Source organism: Schistocerca americana, chromosome X (genome assembly GCF_021461395.2).
Source record: "Schistocerca americana isolate TAMUIC-IGC-003095 chromosome X, iqSchAmer2.1, whole genome shotgun sequence".
NCBI lineage: Eukaryota > Metazoa > Arthropoda > Insecta > Orthoptera > Acrididae > Schistocerca > Schistocerca americana.
In genome coordinates, this window is record NC_060130.1 from 684193128 (window position 1) to 684209071 (window position 15944).

At 36.8% G+C, this 15944-nt stretch overlaps 1 protein-coding gene across 1 annotated transcript in view; it reads left to right on the forward strand.

The window, feature by feature from the left end:
* The first annotated feature begins 1467 nt into the window (after nt 1-1467).
* Nucleotides 1468-15944, forward strand: part of LOC124556371 — a 118369-nt gene continuing 103892 nt past the window's right edge. Inside the window, exons 1-3 of the mRNA XM_047130335.1 lie at nt 1468-1751; nt 8707-8825; nt 9014-9268. Of these exons, the coding sequence (XP_046986291.1) occupies nt 1698-1751; nt 8707-8825; nt 9014-9268 (428 nt within the window). The 5' untranslated portion in view covers nt 1468-1697. The remainder of the gene's footprint in view (nt 1752-8706; nt 8826-9013; nt 9269-15944) is intronic.

A 15944-nucleotide genomic window follows, 5' to 3' on the forward strand; every position in this document is an offset into this window, starting at 1 on the left:
CAAACCTAAATTTCGATAGAGCAGAAGCTCTCAGTGGTCCACCCAACTGCTTGAGGGCGGAAAAAAACCTCGACGAGCTGTCTCAGGTAGTCCCTGATGAAGATAACGAGTCACGTTGTCGAAATATTATGCATGAAGGACGAGGATATTCGTCAGAATACCAGACATCTCAAGACGTCAAAATAGGTTCTTCCTAGCCTTCGTATTTACACCACTAACAATGGCGAAGCCCCTTATTAGCACTTGATTAAGATCTAATTTCAAAGCTGATCGTTCCCTGTAAATTTGAGCTATTTAAATACTTGTAAACCACGTGGGATCTCACGTGCGCCCACCTTTCAACACAAGCCATCTGTGGTCTGTAAAAACTTTGGGTCCCAACTACATTCGTCTACTGGCCATATCGTGCAATGGACTCGATCTCAGTGATGCTGCTGTTATAGAGACAGAAATTATAATGATTATGATTGAGTTGTAGCATCCATGGTCACCAGGGTACAAGTTTGGTGTATGAGGTCTCGGTAGACTGAAAAAAAAGCTGGATTTGCATTTGCAGAGTATTTCCAGAAACTGCCATTGAAATAACTTCAAGTGATTACTGCTGACCTCGAGCTAAAATACCGACAGGTGTTTGCTTCTAAAGCGATTTCAGGACGATGATTACTGACAATGTAAACAGTAAAATATGACTTATGATTCAACTTACAAAAAATCTGAAAGGATATGCATCCTTAAACATGTCCCTGTTTTATTATTTTGATTTCGAGAATCATTGAGCTAACTGAAAATTCATCCTTTTCCACAAATTCAAACGAATGTTGCATTAACAATTAGCACAGGTTGTAAACAAGGGAAGGTCACGAACTTCTGGGGTAAATGTTTATTAACTCACTTTTTATTTACATGATTCTTTGAATAAACGTAAAATTACAGGTAAATATGTGAAACATACAATCTGTCCTGTCATCCTTTACTGTATGCGTGTTTTTTTCAAGTATCGCTCATGTCTGTGTAAGCCTCCAATAGATCACTGATCATATTCACCTTAACTTGCATTACTCCAATGTTTTATATTTGCGGCATCAGCGCCAGACCAAATTTTCTGTTCAGTTAAGGAATATGGCTATCTGTTACTTATTTGAATATGCTGGTTATGCTTCCATTTACCAACGCTATCATTTGCTGCATAACTTACAGGTCACGTAAGAAATACACAGAAGTAACAGTTTGATTTAAAAAAAAGGAAGTGATTCGTACGACCAGCAGTTAATTCGTTTTCCTGGAATATTGAGGCTCATATTTATGGTTAGTAAAGTATTACCGAACACAAACTAGGATTAAATATATTAACTGACATTTAATTGCAATGGTATGATATGTTTGTATGTTGGCGACATTGAAATTGACGTTCAACTGTTCTATAAACTGTCTGTGTTTGCTGTTTAGTATATGAAAACATGGAAGAGGGGGAGGTAGGCTCGAAGTCACCGCTACAAGATGATCATAGATACCTTTCTGAAAGTTGTCATTCAGGTGACTCGTGCACTAGTGTACAAGAAGTGCGAAGTTCCGCAGAAACGAGCTCGACCATACGAACAATACCAACGACAGAGAACAGGTGCAATTTTGCGTTGCCTCCCGAAAATGGTCCAGCGGTTTCTGCATCCCAACACCGTAACCATGCAAAAAGTAAAAGAATGCAGAAGCGTCATACTCGCACTAACATAGTGGAAAAATTGCTCAACAGAGAGGTTTGTTTTAGTTTCTGTTTACGGAAAAATAATTGCATATTTATACATTTCTGTAATTTAATTTGTTAGGAAACTGTATACGAAACTGCCCAGATTTTTGGAAGTCTTACAAACGATACAAAGTAAACACAGTGTTTGCGCTTAAGTTTATGACAATTTAAAGCCTTTCTTATATCAGTGTTCATGCTTAATTAGTTCTATCAATACACGATACCTGCACGTCAATTACCTGCTGCACACAGTATTGATAGGCGTTTCACATTTTTGAAGAGAAAACATTTGGTTAGCCTTTTTTTCTCAGTAAGAAGGTTGTTTTGTGCTGTAGTCACGTGTGTAAACACAGAAACTTGTTGATGATGAATGCAAACTTCGTAGAATACATCGGATATATTTTGATGTGGGGCCTTGCTAAAAAAAAAAGAAATTCTTCCCGACGTATGTATAGACGAATACTGACCTTTGCAGGAGTACTTATTGTTTATTTTACTGGACCAAAGCGTCTTTTAATGCTCATTGACACCACATGCAGAACAACTGCTGTAAACATTCTCGTGTTTGACGTGTTGTGAGTTAATGATTCCAGACTATTGTGGTTGCTTAGATACATCCCAACAGGTATGACATTTTAGTAGACACTTAATGCCAGCATAAGACATGTTACATCAGTGTCTGTAAATAATTCCATAGGGCTAATTGGGAATTGATTATTTTGTGTGATGTTTAGCATTTTTGCTTTCATCAGCCCTCCTCCATGCTAAGGCAGTTAACATTCATCGTATTATACTATCCATAATTCAGGTTGCTGATTATGTATGTAAATTTCATGAGCTCCCTTGTTCACTTACTCTTTTAAAACTGTTCACTATACTGTAGAGTAGCAATTTATGCTACTAATGCACTATAAAACATTTTCCTCATGCTCTTATTGGATTTTGTAACATTAATCGGTAGTTGTAGGCCTATTATGGCTGTTGTGTGCCAGTGTGGTTTTGCTGTTTTAATGGTATTTCTGTGAATATAACGAATAAATGATGTGCGGTAATGAGTGAGAGCTAAGTTTGTTCAGGTCTTAAACTGCCTTTGTGTAAAGATTAGGAAAAAAATTCCTTTTGTGCATGTATCAATGCGAAAATAAATTTCTTGCTATAACTGCAGTTTCGCTCCTCTAAGCGAATGCCCATTTTTATACCTTTCTTAGTCAGCAGCCTCTCAAAAAAAGAAACCCTCTCTTTATCAGAAATGTTCACTACAGTTGATGTTCTGTGGTCCAGTAAGTTAAATTTTGTTGTGGAGTTAGTTAAAATTAGCCATATGCATTAATTACGCTGACTGGGAGCAACATAGTTACCAGGTTGGTAACTTATGCTTGTCATATAGATTTCTACATTGTTAGCATTCCTTGTCTGTCATCTATTTCATTCCGCATAGACAAGGTGGAGTGTGGTCCATATGGGCTATTTCGTTGTTGTAACTTTATTTTCAGGGATTGTAGGATGTATGATATTATAAACTGATTATGCTAGAAGGATTGTGTTCATACTACTCAGCCTTTTAGAGCCATTTTAAGCTATTTTTTTAGGGCTTTGGAGGGAGGAAGGTACATGCTGATCCCTGTTTATCACAGAGAGAGTAGTGGAATGGAGGGAGTAAGCTTCACTTTTACAATGTAGCATAACCAATGAGAAGTTTGACACATAGGCTAGAGATAATTAAATCTTAAGTATTGAATTCGCTCAAAGTTGTGCTGCGGGTGCTCATGTGCTAACACGTTAACTGTATTTGCTCAGTATTTTCAGACATCAACCAGTTGCAGACAAGGGAGCTGCTGACTAGTATAATGTAGTAATTTAATCACCCAATGATATGGTTTCAGCTTAATACAAAGAACAGACAGGAGGTATGGTGAGCATCCAGGTATATGATAGGGATGACCATTCAAAGCGAAGGAGTCTAGTAAACATGGGCTCTAAAATGCATACCGTAAGAGCTGTGAGCACTTTGTTCATCTTTGATAGTATGAAACACATCTCTTCTACTGAAAACGTGCTCAGAGCTCTTAAGGCATGTAGTTTAGAGCCCATGTTAAGTAGGTGTTTTTTTTTTTTTAAGATCATTTGTGTCATATCTCTGAATGTTGATTATTTCTCCTGGGACACCCTGCATGTACAGACATTTAAATACATGCATGTGTGTTTAGTGAGGGAAGGCAGGTGGTCGGCCATGGCAGTATTGAAAGAGCCCTTTCTAACTTTTGCTTGAAGTGATTTAGGAAAACCTAAATAAGGATGACAGGACAGAACATGAGCTACCATTCTCCCAAATCTGAGGTCAGCGTCCAAACAAATGCACTACCCCATAAATTTTGTATGTAATGTTCAATCCTCTTATATTATATTTGTAAATACATTAGAAAAATGTAATTAAGAAGATGGGAAATATTTATGTACTGTTCACTTTGTGTCTCAAAATTAAAACGCTGCACACACACACACGAGTTCATGACCATGTCCATGCTGCCATGTCTTGGTTACATTTCCGTGTCTTTCCTTTAGTCTGTCTGAAAGACTGAGTCAGCGTCCCATTATGAGTCAGATGTTGGGCTCAGGTACATAGTGAGACATTAGTATTATGGGCTATAGATCTTGGGTGAGCAATTTCCCTATAAAAAGCATTCTATTCTGTACTTGTAATACAAATATATTTTGGGTAACTGGAAGCATCTGTCGTAAAGATTGAAATACTTTATTTTACAGATCTGTGTGACCATCATCAGTGCAAACTATTCGGACCTTGTAGGCCCATATCATGAGAACACAACATTTTCATGAGGTGTAGCGTGTACTACGACGATTACTTCCAACAGATATCTTCACATATACTGCATACAATAATTTTGAATTGCAGAGAAACCTATCTTGTGACATCGGCTGTTGCTGATCCAATATACATGGTTCCCCATGGAATTAGATATCTTATGTTATAATTTGACATAGTTGATTTTGGTTGTCGCTTTCTTTTATTGATTCTTACGCTGAATACCTTAAGTAATCTTTAATTGCATAGTATGCATTTTTAAGAGGCTTGTTTTGTCTGCCATTTTAAATAAATATATTTCAGTTATATCTCTCTGATCTCCTTGGGCAAATTTTTATACAATTTTTGTCCCTGAGAAAGAATGCTGTTTTGAGGTTTTCATTTCCTTCGTTAGCACAAATGTAGAAACTGCCTCTTGTTTGGTAATCATGCCAAGAACTATTTGTGACGGTCTTACTTACGTTTTTATGATCACAATAGATTAGTAGATGAACTCACATGCCATAGCTAGGATATCCTATCTTCAAAATGATTCATTAAAATGAGATCAACAATAACTTTTAGTTATTATACATGTAGCAGTTTGAAAACTGTCTCCATGTTATGTGCATTTGATCCCCAGAAAAGAACCTCATACGCGATATTTAATTGTACATAGGAATAAGTGTATCATCACAAAGCATTACCTGTTGTCCACCGATGGACCCAAAAGGCATATTACGACATTCTTTTCCATTATCATTTTGATTCACAGTTTATAGAGTTATTATTTATGTTTAATGTAACAGAGTTGTGAGATTTACCCCCCCCCCCCCCCCCCCGTCTTTAAGCTGAAGTTCATGCTATTTGTTTTCCTCGCCTTCAGTGTTAATAAAAAGAAGTATGCATATTGTGCTGGTGTTCAACCATGTCAGTTGTGTACTATTAAGAATTGATACTCTTGAGAATTACGGCTGCCTCCAACCTCTTTGCCAAAAATTAAACTGAATTTGCCTTTCACTGCAGTTTTCGTGGAAGTAATCAACCAGCTCATTATTCAGGAGGAAAAATGATTTGTTGTATTTATTCTTCCATAGACCAATTAGTACAATAGTATCAGACATGTTAGATACATAACATAAATTATATATATATATAATGTTAACAAAGTAGGACAGGATTAGGTGTGCATAGGGCAGGAAGTCAGCCATGGCCTAATCAAAGGAACCATCCCAGCAGTCCTCTACAGCTCGGGGAAACCAAAGAAAACTCACATCAGGATAGCCGGATGGGCGAATGGTCACCTAAATCGCTCCGTTTCCGTATTAGGACAGTGGATGTACTGTTTTTCGTGTCCCTCCACCCCCCCTTCCCCGCCTTGACACTCTTTATATACTCTCCACTGCTAGTGCTGACATCTGTGTGACATTGAAAATAGGTGGGGTCACGCTAGTGTGACTGGACTGCATAGTTTGTTTTCTTCATATTAAGGGTCATATCAAAAGCTGTAGAAAGATCTAAATTAATTCCTCCAACACTATTGTTGTTATCCAAATTTCTAATTATTCCATTCGTTGTAATCATTTATTACTGTTTGTTCTTCTGTCTATTTGAAAGCCATGCTGATTATTGCTCAGTAGGCTGTGGTCGTCTGAATACTTGGCAATTCATTGTTTCCTCAATCCCTCAATTACTTAAGAAGAAATGGGTCAGCAATTTTCAGCTTTATGCCTATTCCAGCTCTTAAGTAAAGGCATCACTTTTGATATTTTTTGATATTTTAAGTTGAAAGATTTGTAGTTGTGCAAATTGGGATTTTCCCTGTGCTATGTAACTGTAAGTAGTGTTGGAGTACATTATTTGGGGACAGTTGAACCCACTGATAACAAACATTGCCTTTCACTGATTTAGGGAGCTATAGATTGAAGTATTCTTCTAATTTGACACTATACAAGATTCCATTGTTAATAAACTGCCATGACAATGAAGAAAAATCTTAACAGGCGTTCTTAAAACTAATGTATATCATATTAACACTGTATCATTCGAACATTGTGCTATTTCACAACCTTCAGTTATTTAAATGATTTGCATATTTCAATTTTTTCCACATTCCATCTGCTCATGTGTGGTATCCATAGAATATGCTTCTAACATAATATTGCAGTTCTAGTACTGTAAACAAATGATCTTCTGCTTCATTCAGTAGACCTTTTGACCTGTCAAGGAAAAAAAATATAATCTTAATATATAATAAAGGCATCACATTTAAAGGTTCAAACAGTACTGAGAGACTATCAAAACAAGTACAAAAGGGGTTCATTGCATATTCTTAAATTCACAGTCTAGAGATGTCTGATGTCTTACAGTTATCGATAAAACAGTAATGACTCAAAAATTACTAAAATGGGAACTGAGGGTAGAAACTTAATGTAGAATTTTTTGAGCATTGTTGCACAAGAAGTTGTGACTGAGCCAACACACAAATTCATTGCTCACTAAACTTCAGCATGATGTATGCTGAAAAATGTATCTCTCTAATGGCACAGATGTACTTTACCTTGTACATAATAAAATGAGGAATTTATTTTTATTGAAGTTATAACTTCAGTATTTTATCCAATATGCAAACAATTAACACAAATATACTTTTAAGGTGGAAAAGGCTGAAGAATCTCCTGTTGACTACTATATTGTGGTAGACAAAATTTGATTACTAGCTGCAAGTGCAAAGGGAAGAAAGGGAAGTAAATTTGCCCATGCCCTGAGAAGTACAGTATGCTTGACTTATTTTTCTTAAAAGAAAGTATATGTTGGCATTGTAGAACCAGATTTTATTATCTTTGTCTGCTATTAATGTCTACTGTGGTGTATTTACATATGACATTATTCATGTACATGGATCTGTTGAACCTGCATTTTTTTTGCTCACTTTTTATCGTGTCAAATGCCCGTGAATTACCTATATATAATTTGTGATTATCTTCTTGATGTATCTTAAAAGCATGTTATAGATAATACTTATTTAGAAAATCATACTGTAGCTTGTACTTGATATTTTAGCTCACAGAGTTTTGTTGTACAAACAAGATGACTGAGATGCTGCTGAAGATCAGAGGCTTTGCCAGTTGGTTTGTCAGTGTGCTATGGTGCTGAGAGTTGATCCATTTTATTGCAGATTTTTCTGCATTGAAGCAGTGCAGTAGAGGCCCATTTATTGAAATGAAAAGTAAATTTGAAAGTGTCAGAATTTGTAAATAATATACCGTATCAGTGTTAGATTCATGGCACTAAATCTGCTTTCTCATTCAGCTGTAGATACAGGTATAATTACAAATGCTTTAAGAAGTTCTTTCACAGAAGTGGGAATGTGTTGGGGATTTTCTTTATAGATATGAAAAATTTTAACTAGTGATGCACTGTGCTTTCATTTAATTTAAAATCCACCTTCGTACGTAAATAAGGAATTGACATGTCACCAAATAACACATGTTTATAACCGTATGGAGACCATGTAGGTGAATTTAATTTAATGTTTACTTTGCAACCTGTCTAGACTTGCATTAAGCAACCTTATATATGTTTATGTACAGTGGCAAAATTTGCAGCTCTGTGATCTCTCTTATTCACCAGTGTGGCTTTCAACGACTTGTTTTTCCTTTGTAATGGCCTAATTAATGTGTGAAGTTTAGGCAGATCCAGGATGCCAGTTTTTATATTTGCTAAAAGTGTAGAAAAAAGCTTTGTTCATTTAAGTGTTCATTAAACATATGACAGATAACATTGTTCTATATTATATGTATGTATTTATGATGATGGATTGTGCTTTAGCAGAAATTACTGTGAAACAGCTGTTATTGCTGTCTCTTGTCTAGCAAACTCACACTGTCATGATGAAAGATTTTTCTGGCTACAGAGGTGTTTTTTTTACATGGCATGATAGTGCAACAGCGGTACACCAAATAGAATTTTTAGAGCTTAATTCTGGTTCAGTCAGTCCTGAATTAAATTTCCCATTCCTTCTCTGAGTTTCACTTGATTGTTTTTACAGTGATGTGTCCCAATTATTATATTTGGAGTGTCACTATCTTTGATTAATAAAAGTAAATTGGGAGATGTATGGTTGAATGAGGAAATATAATCCAAATAATTTTGTTCATAGATTGGAGGCAGCACGTCAGTGAGTGCTAGTTGTGGAAATTTAAATGTACGCCCTACATTGGAAAGATGTTTAGAAGTTAATCTGAGAAGTATTCTTCCAGCATCTGCCTTCAAGTTCAGGTAAGAATATATTGTCATAATTTCGTGTGCACTTGTATAATTGTGGAGAGTGACGAGGGGGGCTGGGGGTTACAGCTGAGGAAAATTATTCTATTTTTTGATTAACTGTCAAAATTGCAAAATATGAAGTATATCAATAGAAAAATTACTATGTGATAACTGAGTTTTGTTTAAATGTTCTTTTACAGTCACTCATTCCTGGGTTTATCAAAATGTGGTCAGTTCCTGTTATCCTATACATACACTGCTGAACTTGATGTGGTATCATTCAATACAGTACACAAATATAGGTTACACTGGTGGGCATTTGTTCCATATCAGAAAGCAAGAAAGGTTTCTGAAGTAGTATTGTTTGGTGATAGTGGGCCTATTTGCAGTCCTCTGTACATTTGCCTCTGTCAGTGGCCTTTGGATTACTCCAAAGTTGTCATTTATGGAAACAGGTATGTTTTGCATCTGCCGTATCTTTATAATGCTTAGCAGTGTACACAATCTGATCAAAAGTATTTGGACACCCTATGTAATGCAGAATTGACCTCTAAATGTCAAGAGAATTGGATCCACCAGTGTAGAAGGTGGTGGGGCGTATTTTGTTGTCAGTAGTGAGGCAGTAATTGCAGAATGAGTTGGTTACAAGAAATCATGAGCTTCAAATGTGGACGAATAATTGGGTGTCTCCTGAGTAACAGATCCATCACTGACATTTTATCCCTTATGAAACTGTCACTCAACTGTTGACATTGTGATTGTCAGGTGGAAACATGAACAACCTGAGCTAAATGAAGGCGAGGCAGACCTCGTGTACTGATGAGCAGCGATTGTAGAGTATCGTGGAGGGTGGCTGTAAAAGAATTGCTTGAAATTAGTGAAAGGAATTACTTGAGAGTCCTAAAGTGCAATAAGCAGTCCAGCTAGCAAAAGGGCTGTACATGGGGAGTTAAGCTCTTCATAATCCACACATTCCTGCAGTCATTGTATGTGATGTTTGAGGTGGGTATAAAGGGCAACACCCCTTTGTGGTGGGTGACTGAAAATGAGTGATGTGGAGTGATTAATCATGCTATTCCCTGTGGCAATCCAGTGGAAGAGTTTGGGTGTGACAAATGCCTGGAGAACATTACCTGCCATCGTGTAGTGCCTAGAATGAACTAAATGCAGAGGGGTATGAACATATTTTCCAACATTGTGAACTGCATACAGTAGAGGAACAGTTCGGAGATAATTATCAATGATATCAGCACGACAACACACACCATCATAAAGCAGCATCTCTGAGTCAACGGTTTGTGGAAAATAATGTTCCTGAAATCGACTGGCTGGCTTAAGACTAGGTCAGGGCCAGCGGCAGTTTATCTAGTGCTCATAGTTTGACAACACGTCACTTTTGACTAGCCCAAGGCCTGATACTTTCATGTAACTATTGAGACGTGAGAAGTAGGCAACGAATTTCTAGTGCCAAAATAGAGACCATTCTATTCTTTGCTTTGATCAAAATATTCGACTGTGTTTTTTTTCCGAATATCTCACAAAATATGGGGTTGTGGTTAAGCTGGAATGTGACAGGTTGTGAGTGGTCAAAGCCAGCAAATTTGAAAGCTAAAAAACTTGGTTGCGGTGACAGACTGATCTGTAGCTTAGCCCGAGGCCAAACTCACTTTGGAATATGAAAGTGTTACAGAAATTAAATTAATAATCTTCTTTGTAACATGTATTTGCTTTTTCCAAATATGCCATGAATTTCAAGGTTGTGGTCAGCTTGGGACATAACAGCACCAGTGAATAATCTTGATTGTCAAAATATTTGCTTATAGGTTGTGATATTTTATCATGAGCATGTGACTGTATCCCTTTGAAACACTTTGTCTGTCTGTCTGTTGCTCTCTCATTGGCTCTGTAGACCGTCTTCCGTTCCCATCATACCTCTTAGCAAACATTCACAAGATTGCTGCATGAAATGTGTAAGTACAGCACTGGCCCTGATCTAGACTTTTAGCTAGTGGTCTGCCCAGTGTGCCAACCTGAAGCCAATGGAACGCCTATGGGATGTGTTACAACATTGACTTTGCTCTAGACTCCAAAGTGCAGCTGCTATTTCTGTTTTTGTCATTTGAGGAAGAATGAGCTGCCATTCCTTCAGACAGTCACCAGCAGAATTCGAGCCATTGTAAACGGGGAGGATTGACACACCCCATTTGTTCACTAATAGGTGTCTGAATCCTTTTGATCAGATAGCGTAGTTGAGTAATTCTATATTAGTAATATACATAATTAGAACACAGATAGGTAATTTAGTAGCCTTGAAGAGTGTTGCTGTGTCTTTCATTTGTGATATAATATTTGAATCCAGTAGCAGCAGCTTTCATCATAAAGCAACAAATATACCAGCAAACCACAAAATGAAAACCTTTTTGTTGCTTTTCTAGATAATTCCTTTATGTCTAGAAAACATGTTTTATGCTGAATCTGTAGAACTAATGCTTTCTGTAGAATGAGTACTATCTGTTCCATATCCTGCATTTATGCACTGTTTAGTGAAAGCTTTTGTACAAGACTCTGAAGTACCTTCTGTACTATATGCACAGTGTAACTTGGCACCCCACTCAAGGTGTGCTGGAAGTGAAGGAATAAGCACAAGCCCTTCTGTTCACTCCCAGCACTCCGTATGCAAGGTGCCAAATTGGATTGTGTGTATAGTAGGGCTTCATATATTTGATACTGATGAAGTTCAGTGTCATAATCATTACAGTTTCATGTCAAAAGTGTAAATAATAATAATAATAATAATAATAATAATAATAATAACCCGAAAGTTCCTAACTGCAATATAACATATACCATACAGTTAAAAGGAAGTCACGCTTGATCAAGGTCCGCGTCACTTTCCATTTTTGACCAGACATAATGTCTGAGAAAAGAAAGAAATAATAATAATAAATCCCGTGGAGGCCCGGGAAAAGAATAGGCCTCCGGTATGTTCTGCCAGTCGTAAAAGGCGACGAAAAGAACAAACCACTAATAGGGCTAACCCCCCTTTTAGTGTGATCAGATGGTTCAGGACAGAACTAAAGAAGCCGTGGAGAAGCGCCGTCATGGTCGGGGATGACGCTTGAACCCTATGCCCGTCCACAATGGTAACGACACTGCTAGCCACACGGAAAATGATTTAAATCCAAATAGAGGTGTTTTGCAGGATATGCTTCCTGCAACCACTCTAGAAGGAAAACAAAGACAGAGGATGAGATGGTCAGATGAAGTTAACCGACACCTCATGTTCTGTTATTACCAAGCAACAAACCTAGGAACCAACACAACTGGATACAGATCACAAGTATACACAACATTTATTACCAGATACCCAGAATTAAAATTATTAACAGAACAACGACTAGCTGATCAGATCCGTGTAATAATCAAAAATAACAGGATACCCCAGTCAGAATTAGAAAACAACAAATACAACAAATACTGGAACAAAATAATGTGTAATCAGAAGAAGAAGAAAATGCAGTAATTGACTCTAACATCCCAGAGCAAACAAACAAAGAACAACACGCATCAATTAAACAATCAGAGGAAAACGAAATCTTAAGACAGCCACCAGAACAAGCACAAAAAGAACACGAAGTGACACACGTGTTAGATATAGAAGAAAAATTTCAGCTGACATATATATAGAATACAAAGACACAAATACAGACATTAGACCATTCTTGCATAGACCGCCAAATAACCCACAAGTCGAAACAACAATAAAAACTATCAACACAATCATACACAACAAAATAAATGAAAACACAACTATGGAAGAGTTACAACTACTGGTTTATATAGGAGCACTCACTACACTAAATATACACACCAGGCAGAGATCAGAACCAACCAACACACAGAAGAAACCCACAAAACCAGCATGGCAACACAGGCTACAGATCAGAATAGAAAAACTGAGAAAAGACATCGGACAGCTAACACAATTTATAAGAAATGAAATGTCAGACAAAAAACGAAAAAGGTTAGATGAAATCTCACAACAAGAAGTGATAGAGCAATTAGATGAAAAGAAGCAGAAATTACAAGCATTGGCCAAACGACTTAGAAGATACAAAAAAAGTGAAAACAGAAGGAAACAAAACCAAACGTTCAACACAAACCAAAAGAGATTTTACCAGACAATAGATAACACACAAATTAAAATAGACAATCCACCAAACATAACAGACATGAACACTTCTGGAGCAACATATGGTCAAACCCGGTACAACATAAAAGGCATGCACAGTGGATACAGTCAGAAACAGATACATACAAGATGATACCCCAAATGCCTGAAGTGATAATTTTGCAACATGAAGTCACCCAAGCAATTAATTCTACCCACAATTGGAAAGCCCCTGGAAAAGATAAAATAGCAAATTTCTGGCTAAAGAAGTTCACCTCAACACATTCACATCTAACTAAATTATTTAACAATATGGTTATATTCCACGTAGGAAATATATATCTAAAAACAAAGATGGTGGTAAGTCACAACATCTTTGTTTTTAGATATAAATTATTTAACAGTTACATTGCAGACCCATACACATTCCCTGATACACTTACACATGGAATAACTTATCTGAAACCTAAAGATCAAGCAGACACAGCAAACCCAGCTAAATATCGCCCCATAACATGCCTACCAACAATATACAAAATATTAACTTCAGTCATTACACATAAATTAATGACACATACAACACAGAACAAAATTATAAATGAAGAACAAAAAGGCTGTTGCAAAGGAGCACGAGGATGTAAAGAGCAACTGACAGTAGATGCAGAGGTGACATATCAAGCTAAAACTCAACAAAGGTCGCTACACTACGCATACATTGATTAGCAAAAAGCTTTTGATAGTGTACCCCACTCATGGTTACTACAAATATTGGAAATATACAAAGTAGATCCTAAATTGATACAGTTCCTAAACATAGTAATGAAAAATTGGAAAACCACACTTAATATCCAAACAAATTCAAATAATATCACATCACAGCCAATACAGATTAAGTGTGGAATATACCAAGGAGACTCATTAAGTCCTTTCTGGTTCTGCCTTGCTCTGAACCCACTATCCAACATGCTAAATAATACAAATTATGGATACAATATTACTGGAACATACCCACACAAAATCACACATTTGCTATACATGGATGATCTAAAACTACTGGCAGCAACAAATCAACCAATTACTAAAGATAACAGGAGTATTCAGCAATGATATAAATATGGCTTTTGGAACAGACAAATGTAAGAAAAATAGCATAGTAAAGGGAAAACACACTAAACAAGATTACATATTGGATAACCACAGCGACTGCATAGAAGCGATGGAAAAAACAGATGCCCATAAATATCTAGGATACAGACAAAAAATAGAAATAGATAATACAAATATTAAAGAAGAACTAAAAGAAAAATATAGACAAAGACTAACAAAAATACTGAAAACAGAATTGACACCAAGAAACAAGACAAAAGCTATAAATACTTATGCTATACCAGTATTGACCTACTCATTTGGAGTAGTGAAATGGAGTAACACAGACCTAGAAGCACTCAGTACACTTACACGATCACAATGCCACAAATATAGAATACATCACATACATTCAGCAACAGAAAGATTCACATTAAGCAGAAAGGAAGGAGGAAGGGGATTTATCGACATAAAAAACCTACATTATGGACAGGTAGACAATTTAAGAAAATTCTTTCTAGAACGAGCAGAAACTAGCAAAATACACAAAGCAATCACTCATATAAATACATTGGCTACACCACTGCAATTTCGTAACCACGTCTACGACACTTTAGATCACATAACATCAACAGATACGAGGAAAGTAAATTGGAATAAGAAAACACTACATGGCAAGCACCCGTATCATCTAACACAGCCACACATCGATCAATACGCATCCAACACATGGCTAAGAAAAGGCAATATATACAGTGAGACGGTAGGATTCATGATTGCAATACAGGATCAAACAATAAACACCAGATATTACAGTAAGCATATTATTAAAGATCCCAATACCACAACAGGTAAATGCAGACTGCAAACAACAAATAGAAGCAGTAGATCACATCACAAGCGGGTGTACAATACTAGCAAATACAGAATACCCCCAGAAGACATGACAATGTAGCAAAAATAATACATCAACAGCTTGCCTTACAACATAAACTTATAAAACAACACGTTCCCACATACAAGTATGCACTGGAGAATGATGAATACAAATTATACTGGAACAGAACCATTATAGCAGATAAAACACCACCACATAACAAACCTGACATCATACTCACCAATAAAAAGAAGAAATTAACACAACTAATCGAACTATCCATACCCAATACAACAAATATACAGAAGAAAACAGGAGAAAAAATTGAAAAATACATCCAACTGGCTGAGGAAGTCAAGGACATATGGCATCAGGATAAAGTTGACATTATACGAATTATACTATCAACTACAGGAGTCATACCACACAATATCCACCAGTACATCAATGCAATACAGCTACATCCAAACTTATATATACAACTACAGAAATCTGTAATTATTGATACATGTTCAATTACCCGAAAGTTCCTAAATGCAATATAACATATACCGTACAGTTAAAAGGAAGTCACGCTTGATCAAGGTCCGCGTCACTTTCCGTTTTTAACCAGACCTAAGGTCTGAGAAAGGAAAGAAGATAATAATAATAATAATAATAATAATAATTGTGGTGTCACCGCCAGACACCACACTTGCTAGGTGGTAGTTTTCAATCGGCCGCGGTCCATTAGCACATGTCGGACCCGCGTGTCGCCACTGTGTGATCGCAGACCGAGTGCCACCACAAGGCAGGTCTCGAGATACAGACTAGCACTCGCCCCTGTTGTACGGACGACGTAGCTAGCGATGCACACTGACGAAGCCTCGCTCATTTGCAGAACAGATAGAATAGCCTTCAGCTAAGTCAATGGCTACGACCTAGCAAGGCGCCATTAGTAACATTGCATGTATCTAAAGAGTCTCACTTGTATCGCCACAATCTCCATATGTACCAA